General features: G+C 41.1%; 1 protein-coding gene across 3 annotated transcripts in view; it reads left to right on the top strand.

Moving 5' to 3' along the window:
• The window catches only part of LOC309372669 (uncharacterized protein), a gene marked incomplete at its 5' end in the record, with an annotated part of 113,047 nt that overhangs the window by 85,733 nt on the left and 5,301 nt on the right, over positions 1-22,013 (top strand). For all 3 annotated transcript variants that reach the window (XR_014169580.1, XM_081916491.1, XM_081916492.1), the window contains one exon: positions 18,816-18,948. Coding sequence is in view for 2 of the 3 variants with exons in the window: in XM_081916491.1 (XP_081772617.1) it covers positions 18,816-18,948 (133 nt within the window). The remainder of the gene's footprint in view (positions 1-18,815; positions 18,949-22,013) is intronic.

Raw genomic sequence — 22,013 nt, 5'->3', positions numbered from 1 at the left:
TGCGTGCGGGGAGCGCACCGCCCCCAGCACTATCAGGGAGCGGGGTACCATCGTGACTGCCCCCCCCGGACACACGCTGTGCGCCCCCCCACCGTGCTAGGTGCCATGCCCCCACGGACGGCGTGCCACACCCCCGGGATGCGACCAGCCACGCCCCTGCCTGCTCTCCGTCCCTAGTATAATGCCCAGTAAATTGAAAATACACCTACAAGTCTCAACAATTTCTATGTTACCACAGAGATTCTGATTTTAGCATTTCTGGCCAAATGCAAAAACAAATATTTTATTGAAAGACCATCTTTCTACTGCTGTTAAGGGTAAAGGACCCCGGCTGGCTAAGTCCAGTCGAATTCAACTATGGGGTGTGGCGCTCAACTCTGCTTTCAGGCTGAGGGAGCCGGCATTTGTCTGCAGATAGATTTCCAGGTCATGTGGCCAACATGACTAAACCACTTCTGGTGCAACAGGACACCGCGAGAAAAACCACAGTGTACGGAAATGCTGTTTACCTTCCCACTGCAGTGGTACCTACTGTGGTTATCTACTATTTTCTACTGCTGTAGATTAATGTGAATACCGTTCCCAATCTCTGGGAGGTTTATATTTGAACTTGGGGGTGAGGTGGGGTACACAAGTTTAATTTATGTGATTTAAAATTACATGGGGGGGCACTGTAATTATTATTTTTTACAATAAACCATAGTAATAATAATTACATGAACCTGAAAAGTATGAGCAGAATTTCCCATACTTAGTAGGCCATCCTATATTTTTCAACCTAGAAATTAATTTTCATAGAGACTCCCTAATGAAAATTAGAATACACTTTCCTGCAACTGAGAAAACATCATTATCATGGATATACGGTTATAACCATGAAGATAAACTCACTTATTTTATGGAAACATGATAAGCAAGGAAATTCCTTAGTAGATTATTTTTTAATTTATATTCATTTACTGGCATAATAGCTTTTATTTTTAGCTTAGGACCGGAAACTATTACTGCAGGGGAAACATCTGTTGTTATAATATTTTGTTTCAGTTTATATATATATATATAGAGAGAGAGAGAGAGAGAGAGAATTATTTATACTCCTTTTTTCTTTTAACTGGCACAGCTCAGTGACAGGTATAAATATCCCAAATTAAGGAAGACAGAGTGAAAGATAATTAAAAAATAACAAGTGAAGCTAGTGTCTTCAAGATGGGTTTAAGGTGCACACACATTTCAAATCCTTGTCAAGTGTGTTTAAAAAATGCCAGGTCTTATCCCAGTTTTTGAAAGAAGAATCATGCTTCATTATTTTATTAAGGTAAGAGAAGAGGCAAAATTGCTACAATTAAACCTCAAGCTCATCAGATATGACAATGATGTCTCTAGGTCACTGTATAATGAAGAAAATTAGTGTGGATCAGAAGCAAAATATTCTTGAAATGTTCAGCATGTTTGATTACTGGGACATTGAGCTGATCTTCCACTGGGGGCTTGTGCCTAAATAAATAAGCCCCTGTCTCATCCCTAAACATACATAAGTACTCCACTGCATTACTTCATCTACTTTCCTTACCCCTATTTTAGCCATTCACTAAAAGAGAGTTGCAGGAGGGAGAGATCTAACACAGAGGTCGGCAACCTAAGGCCCATGGGCCAGTTCCGGCCCATGAGCTTCCTGGAACCGGCCCACAGCCGTTCCGTGGATTGGTGTGGGGATTTTGTGCTCCCCCCCTCAGTGGCGCCATTTCTTTTCTCATTGCAGGGACCAACCTCTGGGTCGGAAGAGTGCCAGAAATAGCATGTGTGCATGCGCAGGTGTGCACAGGCATGTATGCTCCGGCCCACCAAGAGGTCTACGGGGAGTGGATCGGCCCGGCCTCAAAAAATGTCGCCAACCCCTGATCTAACATATATTTAAGTTGTTCAGTTGTATTCCATGCATAGAAGCAGGACTTTTTTCAGCTGGAACTTGCTGGAACTCAGTTCCAACACCTCTCAGGTGGGTGCCACTGCCATTATAAGAGAACAGCAAAGATCCCCCATGTTGCAAACAGAAAAATCTGTCAATCTAAAAGCAACACGACAGGCTAATAATTTGATTGCAACACTTTATTATAGCTACTAAATTGTATCTTCATTCAGAGTCAAATGGCATACAACATATACAAGGTAACACCAAAATAAGTATAAATTCCCAACCTGTGGAGCACCAACTTCTTTCAGTGTGTTCACTGCTAAATATATGAATAAGTTGTGAATATAACCAGGTGCATCAGTGTTGTGGTTGGGACTTTATACCTATTTTGGAAGGCATGTTGTCTCAAGCTTGAATCGTTCTCTGTTTGATACACCATTGAAAAAATTCCCTACTTTGGGAAATTCTCTGAAGTCACATTAGTTGGTGTTACCTTGTATATATTGTATGCCACTTGACTCTGAATGAAGGTACGATTTAGTAGCTATGTAAAGTGTTGTAATCAAATTATTAGCCTGTCGTGTTACTTTTAGGTTGCCACATTATAAGAGAACAATCAGTTCATGGTGAGTTCTGGCACCTCTTTTTCGATAAAAATAGCACTGCGTAGAAGCTATGCATAAAGGATCCCATAGGACTATCTGCACTTGGGTGCAAATGTCCAGGGGTTGGGACTAGTTCCTTGCATAATGTCACAGACAGAACCTGCACCATGGTCCTATTGCTCTCTTCTTCACACATATTTTGTATGCATGGAGAACAACTGAACAGGGTTTTACCTAACCAGTTAAATTCTCATTACTATTGAGTGTACTTTTCAAGTAGGTGACATAGGATTACAATCACAAAATCACTGGACTGAAATATATGAAAGCCATGTTAGTCAGCTCCTTGTCCTATGACTCACACCTTCAATTTAGGTTAACACCACACTAATTCACTGACTATCTGTGGTGATAGTTAAACCTTCATCCTCAATGCATTTCCTAAAACCATTAGTCCTGGCACTAGTTTGCGGTGACAGTGAAAGTTAGACAGCTGCCACATAATTTGCACTCCTTGTCTCTGACCCAGATGGCTCAATATACTGCAGGCAGGCAGTATATTTCCATTTTTCTCTCTCATTATTTTGGACAGTTTCTTACTAAGCAATTTTAAAGCCCCCTTAACAGTTTTGGTTTTGCTTGTTTGCTTAGAATCATGGAAAGGACCTTAAAACATAATCTATTCCAAATCTCTGCCAATGCAAGAAACCAGATCCCCGCATTGGCTGATATTTGGAAAGCAGAGTTTACTCACAACCTTGCTTTCTGGTTTCTCTATGGCTCAACAATGTTAGCTTATTTTCAATAACAGCAAATGGATCATTTTTAAATAATTCAATATAGTATACATTAATTATTCACGTGACAAATTGTGGCAACTCCCCCCCCCCCCAATTTTTGCCCATATGATGAGACAATTAGAATGTATTTTTTTCTCTTAGTAAGAATGCTATGATTCTATAACATACAAGTCCATTTCTGAGAGGAATGTCGTGCAGGGTAAACTTCAGGAAGCGGAGCCTGTATGACATTTTTATGCTACTCCCCCCTCCCCACCTGTTTTAATAAATATCCCAGTGTATTATACAAGCAAGAGTTTATTAATGCAAAGGTTCAGAATCAGGTTTTAGTTTCAGTATAAAGGCTGTGTCCTGGAACACACAAAGTAATACTAAAGATAAAAAACAATCTGAGCATGCACAGAGTGCCTTTCTCTGACTGCTGGATAATCACAGTCTATCTCCACACATTCAGGATTAAGGAACAGAGTGTTCAAACCAGAAGGGCTTGGGCATCTTACTTTTCAGAAATTCAGCACTTCAAACAAATTATACGTAAGGTCAGAAGTCTGAGATGGGACCACAGTTCTTCTACAAGGAAGTTTTCACACACACAAAACCCAGATTGTGCAAATACATGAAGTCATGTTGACTTTTAAGTTCATACATACCAGCAAAATAAAAATATGATATCATCATCGCATAACGTATCTCCTTGACAGCCACATCATTAATCCCATTGATTTGGTAAATGTCAAGTGCAGTTTCCTGCAGCTAACACACCCTCTGCTTTGGTACTCACACCAAACTGCTCCTGGAGCTGCCCCACATATTCATTCATTGATATTTGCATGGAACATGTTGACATTACATAGCCAATATTATAAAAACACCCCATGGTGTATACCACCCACATCATAAATTCAAGGCACTGTTTCTGCCCTAAGAATTTAATAGTCTTCCTGTTTTTGTACTTAAAAGCAGGGAGCGGGGCATGAGTAAGAGCATAAGATCCCTCATTCCCACAGCTTCTTAACTTACACAACTAACATGTTAATGATCTCTGGTACATGCTAATTGTAGGTTAGCCCTCCACAGAATTAATTGTCACCCACTCACATCAGGTTTCCCAAATAAAACACAAAGCCAGCTATGGCCCATTAATTTAAGACTCGTCTAGTAGCAAAACACTATAGTTATAGGGGTCAGCCAAGAGGACCATATCTGTGAATCACTGAAAGCCATTTTGGTGTTAATCCATATGCCCTTCCTGTTTGGCTCTGCAGAGCGCTTAGGACAATAAAAACTTCACCCTGTGATTGGTGGTTTTTAGGTATTTTCAAACATAAATTTTATTATACTCTAATACAGTTTTGAAATATAACTATGAAAGCTTCTAGACTACCTAGGAAAATGTCAGATTGTTAAAAACAACAACGGGGGCAGGTACAATAAGTGGCATGGCAAGTGTATGGAACTGGTTTTCTACACAGTGCACACACATCTCTTGCCATCTTCTGTCAAGACAAGCACAAGGTATTCTCACCATTCAAGAACACATTCTATTCAAGGAGGGCAGAGAGCAGGAAGAGGCGTGGCCTGTGGAGGGAGCATAGCCTAGGAGAGTCTCAAGGGCCAGATAGAGAGGCATTAAGTGCTTCATTTGCCCCTATCACCCATTTGGCCCTATCACCCCTGACCCTTAGTCAATGCTGGCTGATGCTGACACCATGTTGGCTGGAGGGCACAACTTTGACTAATCCTGCTTAAATCAGTTAGAATTGCATTACCTACCTCTCCCCTTCAATGAATGGCCATTTATTCCCATGGACACATCAGTCAGGCAATGAGCCCAGGTAGATATTTCATTTCTATGGAATCTTAGGTCAATATCTGCTTGGAAACCTCAGCTCTTGCTAAGATTCTTACCCATACTAGTTTATTTTAAAAGATCCAGCTGTCTGGCTGCTGTTATCAACCCACAGGTAGTGTGGAAAAGCCAGGGAATTATCTTGTAATTGCTGTCGTGTTTGTAGAGTTGCAACTCAGGGTTATTGTAAATTCTCCTTGAGAAATTATTACATGTTTTTGCTGAGGGAAAAATCAATCTGTTTTCAGGAAAACAAGTAGATTTTAGGAAAGGCGTTTGCACAGGCAAGTTTTAGGGAAGGATGATAATTGACCTTTCACATTTAATTGCTACCCACTGTTTACTGAGAAAGGTTTTCAGACTTCATTGATTGGAGAGGAATGTTTGTTCCTCATAAATGCAGGCCATCTCTGGAAGAAATAAGCTGCCACTGGTATTGATCCCCAGGCTGTTGCTGCTGTCACAAAGTTTTCATGTTCATAATGATTCTAGCTCTGAGATGGGATAAAGATGAAATAGCCAAATCTGCCAGTAAAAAAGATCAAGAATGTTTGAGAACATTCCCCTGAGTTTCTTCACAGATTTGTAGTATTTCTCCAAAACGTCACATCAGGTGTTTTTCGCCCATAATGAGTGCAGTTCATTGAATTCTGGGCTGTTTCAATGGGCCTTTCCATTTATGACAGTTCTGTCCCATATTATAGAAAAGGAACTGGTGAACTTTGCCTGAGGACATGCTCTCCACAATGGGAAAGTCTTTTTTTTTTTAAAGAGAGACATGAAATTGAGCAAAGGATGAATGCTCAATATATCCTCTCTTTTTTAAAGCAAAATATTAACAGAAAAATGTTTTCAAGTGACAGGTAAAAATGCTGTCACTACTAGCTAATTACAACACTGCTGTAAGGTATAATTTAGAGAAGAAGATGAAGAGTTTGGATTTGATATCCCGCCTTTCACTCCCTTTAAGGAGTCTCAAAGCGGCTAACATTCTCCTTTCCCTTCCTCCTCCACAACAAACTCTGTGAGGTGAGTGGGGCTGAGAGACTTCAGAGAAGTGTGACTGGCCCAAGGTCACCCAGCAGCTGCATGTGGAGGAGCGGAGATGCGAACCCGGTTCCCCAGATTATGAGACTACCGCTCTTAACCACCACACCACACTGGCTCTCATTAGTATGATGCTAGTATGAGCTAGTATGATGCAATGAGCAGAGGTTAGGACTTAGGGCAGAGTTCAAATCCTTACTCAGCCGTGAAGTTTTCTGGATGATGTTGACCAAACCACTCTCTCAGCCTAATCCACCTCACCACAGTTGTGAAAACAAAATGGAGGAATATATATACAAAGAGCCTTATGAGCTCTTTGTAGAAAGGATGGGGTGAAAAATTAAATAAATAAAATTGCCTACTTTGTTCACAACTCTGCCTCCCACCCAAATCCATTGTCTTTGTTTATTTCAATTTATAGGCAGCTTTTTAAACCCGGCAGTTTCCAGAGCAGTGTTTAATGAAAGTTAAAACAATTATATCAACAAAATTATATCACCCACAATGCGGTAGTAATAGAACAGATAAAACCAACAGGAGACAGCATAAAATAAATGTTATCAGAACTGTACAAAGACTATCATTAACAGTTGTTTGAAAAGGACTCCTGTTGTCTTTCCAAAGGAATCATTTGGTTTGTTTCTCATGGTGTAGCTCTGACTAGTGGCATTCATTCATTCATTCATTCATTCATTCATTCATTCATTCTCTGCCTTTTCTCCTGATGGGACTCAAGGCGGTTTACAGATAAAAACAAGAATCGCTAAAACATAGAAAAAACTATAATTAAAAACCAATTAAACATTAATAGAATTGAAATTATATGTATATAAAATATGTTTAAAACATACAAATAGCTTTACGATAAAAACATCATTGCACCAGCCCTTTCATTAAAAGCAGTCCATTTCCTACCTTGTTCTTTACACTGGGAAGGATGAAGGACATAAACCTGAGGAATCACATCTCTCCTGATATTGTCAAAAGATATAACATATACTTGGTCAATGAGGTGAGCAGAAAATCCACTGGGAACCACCCCGAAGGCTAATAATTTCTCAAACATAAATGTGTAAATAAGCATTACAAATTCAAGAATTAAATAACCTCTTTAGTGTATAGCCAATAATAATATGGGCTGAAGTCTTTAGCATTTTTTGCTGTGTATCTGCATCTTCCCAAACCAGACACAGGTGAAGAGGCCACAGAAAATGTATATGCAAAAGGACAGAGTACAAGCCATTAAACAAGAGCAATGTGGCACGTGATGCTTTTATCAGTTGCCAAACATGCAACTGATAATTTTTTATCTTTCATAGTTTGGTTGTAAATTATTCTTTTACTGAAGGAAAACATTTCAAATAAGTAGAACCTTTCCAGTTATTCACTAAAACTTCAAAGCTATTCATGTGCTTCACAGTAAGGAAACTGGGATTTTTGTGTAGAACCAAAAACAGTAGCATTTCTGTAGGTTTTATTTAGGAGTTGTTGTATTTAAGCACCTTTCAGCTTGGGCTTTAAAGGCAGTTTAAATTAAAATGAAGCATTGCAGTAATACAGCAAAAACAAGTCTCCTAGCTTAGGTTTAGAAGATTTTTCTCATGATATCAATTCATCACAGGAGTAAATAATGCTAAGCAACACATGCCCTGAGGTGAGTCCATGTTGGTTGCTTATGCATATGCACAGCACACAGAGAAAAGTGGCACCAGCATCTTATCCTCATGGGTATGACAGCAGGAAAGATAGGAAGCTAGACCAGGAGCCCACTAGCTTCCTGTCCAAATTCGCTCCACCCCATTTCAAAAACATTTCTTTCGTGTAATGCTACAAAGCAGCTAAATAAAGGCACCACTAAATGTTAGGAACTCTGGATCTGAAAACATTCATTTTGTTTTAATTTTGCCCTATAAATGATCATTTAAAAAAAAATTAGTTTCTGCCCATTTTTGATGGACCAATTATTAAAGAAAAGATTGTATGAGAACAAGGTTAAAGTATCTGAAGGAGGTATTTGAAGAAATGTGGATGCACAAGAAAGCTTATATCCATAACAAACTTAGTTGGTCTCTAAGGTGCTTCTGGACAATTTTTAATTTTTTAAATTTATTTTGACTGCGTCAGACCAACGCGGCTACCTACCTGAAGGTTAAAGTTTGATTTTCTTTAAAATTGCATTAGATAGGCAACAAGATGCCCTCTAGATTTTTGTTGGACTACAATTCTCACCATTCTTGCTCATCAGCTACTATGGCTAGGGCTGATGGGAGTTGAAGTTCAACAATATCTGGTGCTGGAATTCAGCACCACATTGGCTACCTCTGCTTGAAAGGATAAAAAGATCCATATGTCACTTTGGTATGGATTTGATTATCTCTCTTTGTCAAATAGAATAATTCATTGGATGAGTTACTTACTTTTAAGTGGAAATTGTTTGTCAGGTGATTATTGTTTTCATTCCTATAGACCTACGCTTTAAATTTAAGTTTTTGAAACACAGTTTTATAAGTTTTCATTTTCATCCAAATATGCTAGAGGTCTTTTCCCACATACTGTTTTATATTCTCGGTTGTTTTTTGTTGTTTTTTACAGCACTGGGCAGGAGCCTAAGAAACCTTTCACAGTACATCAAGCGAAAGCTATAATTCCCAGGCAATACTCTCCATGTGTAGGAGCTCCTGGGATCACTTCAAAACAAAATATGTGAGAACAAAATATTATGTTGGAATCGGCTTTAGATTCTTTGTATGGTGGGGTGGGTGGAGGAAAGGAACTGTATGGGAACAGAAGATTTTTATAACTGAAAGGATCCAAATTCTGACATTTCCCCTCATCAACCACAAATCACTTGCCAGCTCCCTGCACTCACAACACTCATACACAATTTCTTCCAGCTCTCAGCTTCTCATGATGACCTCTCAGGTTCCCACATATCTCCCCTGCAAAGAGTTCTTGATAACTTTATTTATGGCTGGGCCCTTCCCTGCTGCATTCAGTGGTAAAGCATCTGCTCTGCATGCAGAAGGCCCCAGGTCTAATCCTGGAATCTCCAGGTAGGGCTGGGAAAGACTCCAGTCTGAAACATTGCATAGCCAGGGCTCACCAGAGAAGACCAGGTGTGGGGAACCTTTCTCAGTGTGGACCAATTGTCTCAATTCAGTATAAGGCAGCTTCCCATGTTTCACAAGGTTAGAAAACTTGTAGTTGCTCAGTCACTCCTTTCTGAGGCTATGAAGGAACATTTGAGGAAAATTTTCTTATTGTACAGTCGGGATTCACACCACACATACATCTGTTATACATTATTCACTTACTGCAGTTGCTGTCAGAAAGCTCTTCATCTTTGGGGCAATCCATGCAATGGGGAATAATGTCTGAATGTTTCTTCTGAGTGTTTTAGTTTAAATGCACTGAATATTCACTTAGAATATCAGCAGCTAGTACAGTATTCATGTTCCATGTGTTTAAGTTTGTACACATGTAACAAACATGGATCACCCAGAAATGAAACCATCTTATGAACAGCCAGAAGTTAACGCCTTAGAGAGCCTGGCTACATGTTACACTCACCACATGAGACCTCTGCTTGTTGAGAATATGGAAGGATTCATCATCAATAAGCAGAGAAAGATGAAGGTGATAGAAATCACACTTACATGCAGTCAATGAGCTCTCTGTGCACTTTCTAATTTTCTAGCAACTTTCCTACCAGCTCCTAGAGGATATTGCTTCTATAGAGGTGGCTCGTAGCCACCTATGTAAATATGGATTTCTGGTGGGGATAGAATAGAGGCTGGTATTTTGAAGACAATGATGTGTGGTCATTGCAAACAACAACAACAACAAAACTTACACGTGCTGATTCCACAATAAATTGCTGTCTGGAAGCACTGGTAGTGACCAAATTATGTCAGTTCTAGAGAAAACGAGTTGTGTGGAAGCAATCTCAGCCAAAGGGTAACTGCTTGATCAGTCTTGTTAAATAAACAGCTTTAGAACCTTATTTTACTTTCACTTAGCTTCTTTACCCTAGAGGCAGAAAAAGAAAAAAGAAAGAAAACCAGAACATTTGCCCTGCATCCCTTTCCAGTGATCAAAGTAATACTGATCTTCCTTTAAAAGAAGAAAAAGAAAAGAAAAAAGAAATGTCAAGCCTGTCTCAGCCCAAAGTCTTATTGCCTTCTTTACTCCCCAAGGCCGCAGCAAGAAGGAACTCTCTTCCACAAAGGAGAGCAAACAGGAGTAAACCAATTGGCCCTCTATAACCAAGTTGTGTTTGTTTTGCACAGCTGCAGTCAGGGTAAAAGTTTGCTCTACTGCTGCACCTGTTTCCATATGTGTTTGAAACGCTGAGAGAAATGCAGAGAGAGATGCAATTTGCATCTGTGCTCTCAGCAGCTTCCAGTTTTAAAGAGATGGTAGACCAAAGTTGAAATTCCCCCAAGGACCACAATCTGCCCACCGGATGTATGTTGTTTGAGCCTGTTTGAAACCAACCCTTATCAAATCATGTCACACACTTTCTCTTTCCTTTCCTTAACTGCCTGTTTGAGAGATTGCTGTAGGATCATCAGATATTTTGTCTGGGCCTTTTGTTTTTTTGTGGTCTTTCTCAAATGTTTGTCCTCCGATTCACTCAGAGTTAAAGGGAAATGTTTTCACATTGTAAGGACTGGAGCTATTCCACACAACTTTAATGTTACGTCTCTTTTCTGGATTCTCTATCTAACAACTATGTAATATATCTACATCCAGATATCTGAGCGTATTGGTTTCCTGAGCACATGTGTTCCATAGCAGTGAAATCTTTCCAGATGGCGGCAACTTTATTATAGACCAATCAGGGGGTTCCCAGTTTGTACAGTAATCTTTCTTTCTTTCTTTCTTTCTTTCTTTTTATTTTCAAACCATGCTAAACCACTTTTCACCCAAATGGATTCCAGGGTGGTATGCAATAAAAAACAACAACAATAAATAGAAAACATAACCACTGCAAAACAATAAAAATTCACAGACAGCAGCTGTAAGCCAAAAAAGCAAACTGAAGACAAAAGTAATCACTCTAAAATGTGTGGGTAAACAAGAAACTCTTAACCTGCTGCCAAAAATATATTCTTATTTATTCTGTTTCAGAATTTATGAACTGCTGTACAGAGAATATCTGAGAATAGCCAAGTGGTGTACAGAAAATGAATATAAAAACATAATAAAGATCTTCATAATGTGTGCTAAAAGCATGTGCTTGAATCACAACAAGCTTTACTGTGGGATTATGTGGTGCCATCAACAAACCTTTAATTTACAGATCTAAGTGTCTGGGTGGGATGTGGGGAGAGGCAACTTCTCATGCCACTGCCTGTCGAGCCAAAGTCACAGTACCACCACAGAAAAGGCTCCTTTGTGCTTGTTTAAGACACTTTACCAATGGTAGCACTTGCCTCATTTGAAGACTGTATTGTACAAGGATCACATTCTTTAGGTAATTTGCTTACAAACTTGAAAGTTAAGCATCAGCACCTTGAATTGGGCCCAGAAGCAAATCACCACCTAGTGTAATTCTTTAAGAATTTGTGTAATCTGGACTCTGGATAATTGCCAAATAAGAGTTCATAGAATCATAGAATTGTAGTGTTGGAAAGCTGCAAAGCTTTCCCTGCAAAGCTGTCCCATACGGGGATCAAACCTGCAACATTGGCATTAGCAGCAGCACACTCTAACCATCTTGTTCTGGAGTATTCAGAAACTGGCCACCCCTGTTTTTATATAACTAGCATTCTTTTCCAGGAAACACCCAATGCTCACTGGTTTCATTTACAACAAGCAGCCTAATTTGCTGTCATCTTTGTCGCTGTGCTGCAACGAACAACTAAAGCAACATCTGCTCCCTGGAAAGTGAGGCACAGTTGTAACAGAAGTGTCAATCAAAGCTAAGGCAAAAGCCATTTAAATGCAAAGGTGAATTCCACAAACCAGATGTCAGTTCCTGTCTGGAGCACCGAGAATAATGACCACGTCACCCACATCTTTTCTCTTCCTGGCTGCCCCTCTCAGTCACTCCTGTTCATGCTGCCCAGTTTCCTGGCATTCTCTCTCATTTCATTGAAGTGTGGGCTTGAATGGAATAAAATAGCAGGCCCATCCGGACTATAGCTACTGACCTTGACTCGCCTTTCCTTTTTTAAAAAAGGTATTAAAAATAGTGCATTCTACCAAAAATAGGGTAAGAAAGCAACCTATAGGCCTTTAGGATACAGAAACTTGAAAGTTTATTCTTCACTAGTGTGAGTGGAGATACTGTAATTCAAATGTAACCTTCTCGCTAACTTTAATTTACTTATTAATAAGTAATAAGTAATAAGTAATAAGTAAATGAGAGCTGGACCATAAAGAAGGCTGATTGCCGAAGAATTGATGCTTTTGAATTATGGTGCTGGAGGAGACTCTTGAGAGTCCCATGGATTGCAAGAAGATCAAACGTATCCATTCTTAAGGAAATCAGCCCTGAGTGCTCACTGGAAGGACAGATCGTGAAGCTGAGGCTCCAATACTTTGGCCACCTCATGAGAAGAGAAGACTCCCTGGAAAAGACCCTGATGCTGGGAAAGATGGAGGGCAGAAGGAAAAGGGGACGACAGAGGACGAGATGGTTGGACAGTGTTTTCGAAGCTATAAACATGAGTCTGACCAAACTGCAGGAGGCAGTGGAAGACAGGAGTGCCTGGCGTGCTCTGGTCCATGGGGTCACGAAGAGTCGGACACGACTAAACGACTAAACAACAACAACGTAATAAGTGTTATTTCTTTAGTAGACATCTGCTTAACATGCTATAGTGAGAGTTTCTTCCACTCAAGAAGAAGTAAGCCACCCTAGCCAAAGTCACCCTAGCCTTACGATTTCTGTTTCAGCCAGCAGGCACTAAGAGGTGGGATGCCTTGGTTTTGTTTAACCCTCCAGGGGCCTCAATGTGTTCACCACTCATCCAACAGGTGCCTCCACTGAATGCCCTAACATGACCGGGGGGGAGGGGTTGGACCTATGAGCCAAAACAGCACCACCCGAAAGGCATACGAAGTAGGCAAAAAATAATAATATTGCCCAATGGCCAATTAAGGTCCCACCAAGAGAATTTGTATATGCAGCCCCCACGAAAAGCAATCAACCATAGCCCCCACTATCAACCAAAGGATGGGTGAGTACCTGAAAGTGGGGGAGATGGCATAGAGCTGCTGTGTAAAGGTAAAGACTCTACCCCTATAGTCACATCCAGGATGTAGACACAGCATGCTTCCTTCTCACATGCTTATTCTACCCCTAATTTGGGGGGGGGGCAAACTCACCCCCAGTAGCAATATTAAGATATACAAACATGCAGTGGGCAGTTGCGTATTGCAGAAACTTCAATACACAACATGGCTCTTCCTTTTGTAATTAGCATCTGTTGAAATCAATGGCATTAAAGTAATTGGGTATTTGTATAGTGACCCCATTGTTCCCAGTATGGTGACCTGAGCTCTCTTGCTTCCAGCAGACAGAGAAATTCCCTCTGAAGCAGAGGATTCAATTCTTAACTATTATGGTCTGATATTGCCCACAACTGAAGGCTGGTGAAGGAGTGATTGCTCCTCTTGGTGGTATATTCATTCCTGTTTGCCTCTGGTAAATACTTTTTGCAAGGTTCAACAACCTCTTTTACTGGAGGCAGCAGATAGACAAATAATAATAACAACAATAATGAAAAGCATGACATTTGCAGTTTTGAGTGAGTGCCATGCATATCACCAGTTCTGGTCACTTCTATCCTCCTCCTATGAGATCTGCCTCCACTCAAAAGACAGAAAGAGAACAAGCACATGTACACATACTGGACTTTTCCTAGGGATGTGGGAATCCGAGTGGAGTCTTGAAAAGCACATAGAGCTGAAAACGGAAGTAGGAAACTGTTTCACTATTCCAACTTTGTTCTTCAGCTCCATGTGCTTTACAAAGTAACCGAATCTTAACTTACAGTACAATCCTATACATGTTTACACAGAAGATAAGCTGAATTCATTGGGGCTTCAGGCATAGGTAGGGGCGTCTTACCTATAGAAGCTAGTGGCGTGGGGAACAAGGGCGCCAAGTTCTGGAGGGTGCCAGGGAAGAGGTGGAGGCTGCACACAGCACCTCGCCGCCCTCCGCCATGCCGTGCCAAAGCAGCGCCGCGCCCAGAGCCCCCGTCTGCCATGGCCACCGTGGCACGAAGTGGCCAGCTGAGCCGGGAGGTGCCGCGTCCAGCCTCCGTCTCTTCCCCGCTGGAGGAGCTGCCCTCCAGCTGCTGCCTGCCTCCTCCAGCCCTGCAGCAGTGCCGTCCTCCCTAAAAAATTCTGGGAAACAGGGGGTGGGCGCCAGAGGGAGCTTTGCACCTCGGCGCCAGATATGCTTAAGACGGCCCTGGGCACAGGATTGCATCCTTAATTGTGCATTTGTTTGTGTAAAAACAGCTTGTTCCGTTTTTCCATAATCTACTGCCAGACAATTTCAGCACCACTCATAATTTTTTTATTAAAAAAATCTAGTATGTTTTATGTTAGACGCTCCAGTGTAGGCCAGATCTATTTTGCCGTTTTCAGTACAAACATGGACAAGAGATAATCAAGGCTGAATACTCATGCTACAGTTGCCTGGACCAATACCTGTAAGGGGGCCCAGAGTCTGAGCTTTCTTTTTTCTTTTTAAAGTAAATTTCTAATCTAGCCCCTTGGAAGGGGAGGGAAGCAGTGACTTGGTAGGCTCCTTTCCATCTTTTTCGTTCTTGCCTGCCTATGTGTTGGTTGTGTTGAGAGGCAGATTTCACTGCTTTGCCAAGAAGCAGAGGAGAAAGGAAAAAGATGCAGCATAGTGATTTTCCTCTTGCTTCATAATCTGCTCCTTGTTTTTCATTTCTTTTCTGTAGTACATGAAAGATTATGTCATTTTAAACATGTTAGTCTTCAAGATACCATAAAACGTTTATTGTGGTAACTTATTTCATGTGTTCCCTTTTTTGGAAAGGGGAGTGGTCCTGTTTTGGAAACAGCACCAGGCCCCCGCCCCCAATCACCTTAATCTGGCTTTGGAGATGCTCAAATCTTTGAAGAAAGTAATTTGATTCTATAAACACTAAGCAATGGTTGGTAGGTAATAGGGTGCTAAGAGCTTACAGGCGGCTTAACTGATTTCCCATGCTTTTGTGTTGAATACTAATTCAAATAGACTAGGATTTTGTCCAAATATTTAAAAGTCTATTTAGTTTCACACTAAATGATGCAATGGACATATGGTTAGGAATTTATCTGCCAAAAAACATGTTTTCTATAAGTTCCTTTGCTAAATACTGCAAGACAGATGGTGCATAATAGTTTTGGCCCAATCTTTTCCCCACACGAAGAAAGGGTCATTTCTTTGGAGACATTCCTTATTATACTCCCAAGGTTTCAAAAGTTAGTAGCTTTCAAATGGATATTGTAAAGAACAGTGAAAAAGATATTAGAAAGACCATTTTCCAAAATATTTCTCATGTAATTCTTATGTGAATTAGGTAAAAGCAGCTTATTGCACAAAAATGAATCAGAGAAGGTCGGTAAAAGCTTGGTACACTGCTCCTTACATTTCAATGAATATAGTTTTCTAAAGATTTGTTTTAAGACTAAAACTGACTACAGCAAGACTTGAAGGAGAGGGATGACCAGCCAGCAAGAACTGCCTGAAAGAAACTGAGAAAGGAGGTGTGAATTGCTCAACTTTGCAGTAATGTTCTTTCAAACACACAAAATGCTCCCAGCAGTGTGGGAAGAAAAAGGGTTGTAGAAGGAAAGGATTGCTGGTGGTGACTTCCCACTTGCGCTGGAACAAAGGAAGCTGTATCTGAATTCAAGCTAAATCCCTTGCAACATTATCCATAAAAATCTTAGGCAGCAACAACAGTCCTTGCTTACCACACAAACGTGACACTTCCTTTCGATTCACTCCATAAGAAAGTTAAGTACGTATACATACAAACATAACTATTAGCTATGACATCTGGAACTAAGGAGCAAGAACGTTACCCCCTCTCTCAAATGGTTACAGTACAGTATTTCCACGCTGCCTAGAATGCAGAAAGTTGGTATAAATGTAACTCCAAACGCTATAGACATAAAAACACAGCATATATAATACCCAAAGGCAGGGATATGGGTACATATCAGGCTGTTGATATGTATGTATCTATCTCAGTATTGGTTACACTGACTCAGTGGTGGACCGTAAGGAAACGCAGCACCCACTCTCCTCTCTCTGCTGGGGCCACTGGGCTGGGTGCGAGGAAGCAGCAGGTCCGTCACACTCTGCGGCATCACTCCACGCACGGGTCAGGCTTGACACAGGGATGGAGCTGCCACGGCCGGCAGCCTCTCTCCGCTGCTGTGGAGCTCTCTTCACTCTGCCCCTGGGTCAGAAGTGGAGCTAAAGCAGAGTGGTGCTGAAGTGGAGCTGCGGCTGGATGCGAAAAAGCTGCCTTGACAGCTCCCTTGCATGCCAAAGCCAGGATCTGATGGGAGTATGTTATGGGGGTGACTGGTCGTTTTCCCCCTCCAGAAAATGTTCCAAGGGCAACGGCAACCCCACACTATACCTCTGCACTGACTGGCAGCCGCTCTCCAGGCTGGGATCTACATCAGCCCTACCTGGAGATGCTGGGGATTGAACTTGGGTCCTTCTGCACACAAAGCAGGTGCTCTACCACTCAGCTCCGCAAATGATTACGGTACTTGCACACCCACTAGGAAGCTGAAATCTTGTTCAGGACAAACTGATTACTAGAAGGCCCTGAAAACAGGTTCCCAAAACAGAGGACATGGACATCCCCCAAACAGTTAAGCAGCTCCCGTACTAGCTAGAAAACTGGAATGTTGTGCTCAATTTGCCTGAGATAACCCAATTATCAGGAGTCAGAGAAACCATGTCTGCTTTTCAATTAGCACAGTAGACGTAGACACCTTCCAAATAGTTAGGCAGTTCCTATACTATGCAGGTGGTGCTGTGGGTTAAACCACAGAGCCTAGGACTTGCCAATCAGAAGGTCAGCAGTTCGAATCCCCGCAACGGGGTGAGCTCCCGTTGTTCGGTCCCTGCTCCTGCCAACCTAGCAGTTCGAAAGCATGTCAAAGTGCAAGTAGATAAATAGGAACCGCTCCAGTGGGAAGGTAAACGGCGTTTCCGTGCGCTGCTCTGGTTTGCCAGAAGCGGCTTAGTCATACTGGCCACATGACCTGGAAGCTGTACGCCGTCTCTCTCTGCCAATAAAGCGAGATGAGCGCCACAACCCCAGAATCGGTCACAACTGGACCTAATGATCAGGGGTCCCTTTACCTTTATACTATGCTTCTTGTTCTTTGTAAAGCACCTTGTATTTGTTGTGTTCTCTGTGGCTTGTTATTTTGGTATTATTTGATATTCTTGACACCACACACACACACAGGTTTACTGTATAGAAATGAACAAACAAACAAAACCAAATAAATGGTGTATATGGAAGCTATTGAATAAATAAATTAATAATATTAATTGTAGGTATTACAGGAGGCACAGGACTCACTACTGGATGAATTATGGTTTGTGTTCATTCATCAGAGGTGTGCTAACAATCTTATCTCCAGGGAGGTTGATATGGAAACATCATCAGAATGGGGGTAATAATGAAGGAGGTTACTTGTCCCAACAATTCACAAATTAAGACCTCAGCTGCTACAGTTCCATTAAGGTGCAAAGTGTTACATTCCTGTTGATATGTTAAAAACTGAACTGGGGGGGAGAAGAACCCTAAATATTCCCCATTACCAAGGGTTTCGAAAGAAGGCTGCTGCACTGGCTTAATCTGAAGCATCTTAAGTTTAACCAGAACTTAAATGCTCCATTTAATCAGATGGATTTCAAGGCTATGCAACACAATTCTAAACATGTTTACTCAGAAGTAGGTTCCCCTGAGATCAACAAAACTTTTTCCTTTGCATGTGTATCTAGGTTTGCATTTTAAAATCATCTTAAATATTTGAGGAAAATAGTTCTAAAGATAGACCCGTTGAACACTTCTCACATGATGTGGCTGGTGTGTGTGTAAGAAACTAATCTGTCTCAGAGTTCTGCTGACTCCGGAAGCCCCAGTTGGTAGCCTGGGAGAAAGAGATAAGCATCTGTTTGGGAGGCAGGGAACCTCCGGTGATTAGCTATTGTTCAGAGGTTCACTTCCTGTTGCTTCTGAGAACTAAAGGCCAGTTTTGGCCATATATAAAGGCATCTTGAAGCAATTGCCTTTGTGTGCAAATGCACAAAGGGAGTGTATTTTATTGTCTGGAGTCTTACCCCTCCGCTACTCCTTAGTTTTAAAAACAGTATTGTGAAAGGGAGAAAATATAAGTAAACCTTTCAGGGGCATTTACTTAAATAATATGGGAAATTGCAGGCTGTATTTGTGTGTCACCATTCCTGCCCTGTGTTGATTCACTGAATCGATATTTAGTGCATAACCACAAACAAGCATTATATGACTGTCTCACGAGTAGGAAACTGTAATTGAAGGAACAATGGCTGTCCCCTCTTTCCACAGGAACTATAACCCAGCTGCAACTTTGAAGTCATCATTGTTATGGGGTGAGCAGATTTCAGGCATGCAGGATCTTTTTTTAAAACAACAACAACCAAGAACACCAAGATCCATCAAGGAGAATCAGGTGCCAAAGGTATGCACATAGAATTAAAGAATTCTGAGCCCAGGAATTTGTTTTGAGTACCAAAACCAAACTACTACTGATTGAACCCTTCTTTCCACTTCCTTTATTTCAGCAGCATAATTTAGTGGGTAGGGGGTCATAATAGATCAGACTGGCAGAGGATTTCTTGCTTTAGGTCTTAAGATTTGTAATTCTAAAATTTATAATATTTGGCAAAAATAAAAGCAAACAAAATAACAGCAAACAAAAACCAAATCTACAAATATGTTTTCTTGCTGTAAGGGAAATGAAAAGTTTTGAAGATTTCCACAATTATTTATTCCCTGCTAGCAAAATCAAGACATGTATTGTAATCTGTTTACATCATTCACATTTAATTTCCACTGGACTGAAAGCTGAAAATAAAAATTTAATAAATCCCTGGATATACAAATGTATGAAAACAAGTATACCCTATTTCACTTGACATAGGACGTTTGCTGAAGCAAATCTCATCACTCAGAGACTGACAGCTGAATGTGTGAAGTACCTCAATTGAAAAATACTGTTTGAGGTCATGACAGGTAAAATGAAAGATCTATTTGTGCCATTTGGCATTTTCGCACATGCAAGTCATCATGATGTTTCAGTCAGTGATGAATGTGTATGTGTGAAGTTACCTTCAGATGCCATACCAGAAATGTTAGGAAACTTGTTCATCCGGTATGTAGCAGGTAGTGTTCATTTAAGTACTTGCAGTCTCCCTCAGAGACATTCTAAATTTCAGGAAACTCAGTGTAAAGATGTGAAGGCCTGGAAACACCCTCCCCCATCTGTCCGTCCCCTTCCTGGGCCTTCACATCTCTAGGTTGATTCCTTCCCCCAGCCCTGCTTGCTTAGGCTTTATACAAGAGGAAGAAGCCTACAGTGATCCTAATCTCGCTTGAGAGACTAGCTATTCCCTGGGGGTAAATACAGCAAGGGGAGTGAAATTCTTTAAGGATACAGCTGAATTGTCTGACAAGACAGACCCCTGAGAATGTGTGAAGGGGGAGAATTAATTGCTTGACTTCCCTGTGAGCATTTCAAACCATCTAACCAGTCCTGACATTTACAGGGTAAGGGATGCCAGCCACCTGTTTTTAGTGGGTGGAAGGAAAGAAGATACAGAAAAGGCTTCAGAGCATCCAGTTATTTTAGATGCCTCTGTTCAAAACCACCTGACTGTGCTGCTTTGTACTTCACCCCATCCCACACACCCTTCCAGCTGATTCATGCAACAAGTAGAGTCAGAAGCAGTATTTGCTTTTAAACTGATGTGGGTGTGGGGGAGGGAATGCATCAAGACAAACCCATGGAACTATGCACTGTAGTTCACACTGAATATTGCGGTTCAGGCTACAATACTGTCCAGAAGTATTAAGGCTTCTGTTGTAGGCTGGAGCATGGGCTGAAGCTGAGAAGGTACAACAACCTTGTAGAATCATCTGTTGCTTTTAACTGCCCCGTGGCAGGATAGATTGAGAAAGTTGCATCCACCAGCGCTGAGCACTGTTGCACTCATGTTGCAGTGTTGGAGAGCTGTGATGAGAGAGAATAGCATACAGAGATCTTGCCAAGTAATCCATTGCTAACATTACAGTTCAGAGGCGAAACTCTGGCTAGCTGATTCGCAGGCAAAAGTTCCCTATACCTTTCAGGCTGCAGTAAAGGGAAACCTATTAATATTGCCTCCTGCCAGGCAAATCAAGCACTCATTTGCATGCAGAAGCCTTGTGCTCCATTGACTTGCATGGTGACTGGTCTGCATTTTTAAATGTTCTAAACAAGCAAGCAAGCTTTGCACATGGACTCAAGTTAGATCAAGGATTAGCCTTTGATGCTAATTTTTGTTTTTTCCCAACCCCAGGCTCACACCCAGGGATACAATGCAACAGTTTGTTGAGGAGCCCCCTTGTTTATATGTCAAATATACTACTTCCTGGGACACTGGCAAATAAAAAAGGACAAGGACAAGGCAGGAAGAGCAGAGAAGTCAGATTTAGTCAAAGTCCGCCCACAAAGGTCAGTGCTAAAGGAACAAAGAGGTGTGCTCTTTTTTCTGAAGGTACAGTGACAAAAAAGAACAAGAAACAGGAAGACAGAGATTAACTGGTCAGGTTCCCTAATAATTTATCAGTACATTTGGAAGGTGTCAGGGAGTCCCATTAACTTGGCTGGTTTCACTGACTGCTCTCCAATGCCTCACTGTCCAAAGTACTTAACTATAATAAACAGCATCACAACAAAACACCAATAAAAATCATTAAAGCATAAGCTTCATAATTTAGCATACAGTTTAGCCTCTCCATACTTGATGTGCAGATTGCTGATTGCGATTTATTCCACCCATTTATGGATGTCACATGAAGGCGTGCACTAGATTTATTACGGCGATATTTCATCCATCAACAGTTTGACTGGCAAAAATGGGCAGTTATTACCAGAGATAGATGTTGGGTGCTTAATTTAACCTTAATTTTCAATAAATGGCTTGTTTGCCACTCCATATATTTTAAAGATTATTTTAAAAATTGGCAATGTTCATCAAGATTTAAACCACAGCATATTGACAAGTATCTTGCAGTTACAAGCATCAGATTTTGATGCAAATGTTATTGATAACATGCAACTATTAGATAAAGCTCTAAATGCCACAAGCCGCAGCACAGGGAAGGGCAGCTCTGGATTAGAATAAGAGGAAATGATGCCTCAGTCTTGGGTGTGGTGGAGCTATGACGGGTCCAGGACTAGGATAACAAAAAGTGAACCAGAGCATGTGAAGCCTTGGTAAAACCATAAAATAGTAAAAACATGGCCATAAATTAGGACATGCCTTGGGTGATGGTTTGGGAGGGGTGATTGTTAACAGTATCAAGATGGCTTGTGCCTTATTTTCATGATTGTTCAATTCCCATCAGGCAAAAGGATCCATTACATTCAAAAATAAATGATCATTATTTCCACCAGGCATTTTTGTCCCTTGGCTGAACAGACCTATCTGTGTAAACACACAGTTACAGCTGTCACAATGAACTGTATTAAGTGGTTCAGGT

Source organism: Podarcis melisellensis, assembly GCF_964234715.1.
Source record: "Podarcis melisellensis genome assembly, chromosome: 6".
Classification (NCBI taxonomy): Eukaryota; Metazoa; Chordata; class Lepidosauria; order Squamata; family Lacertidae; genus Podarcis; species Podarcis melisellensis.
Note: the sequence above shows the minus strand (reverse complement) of the source record. Positions and strands in the feature narration are given on the sequence as shown.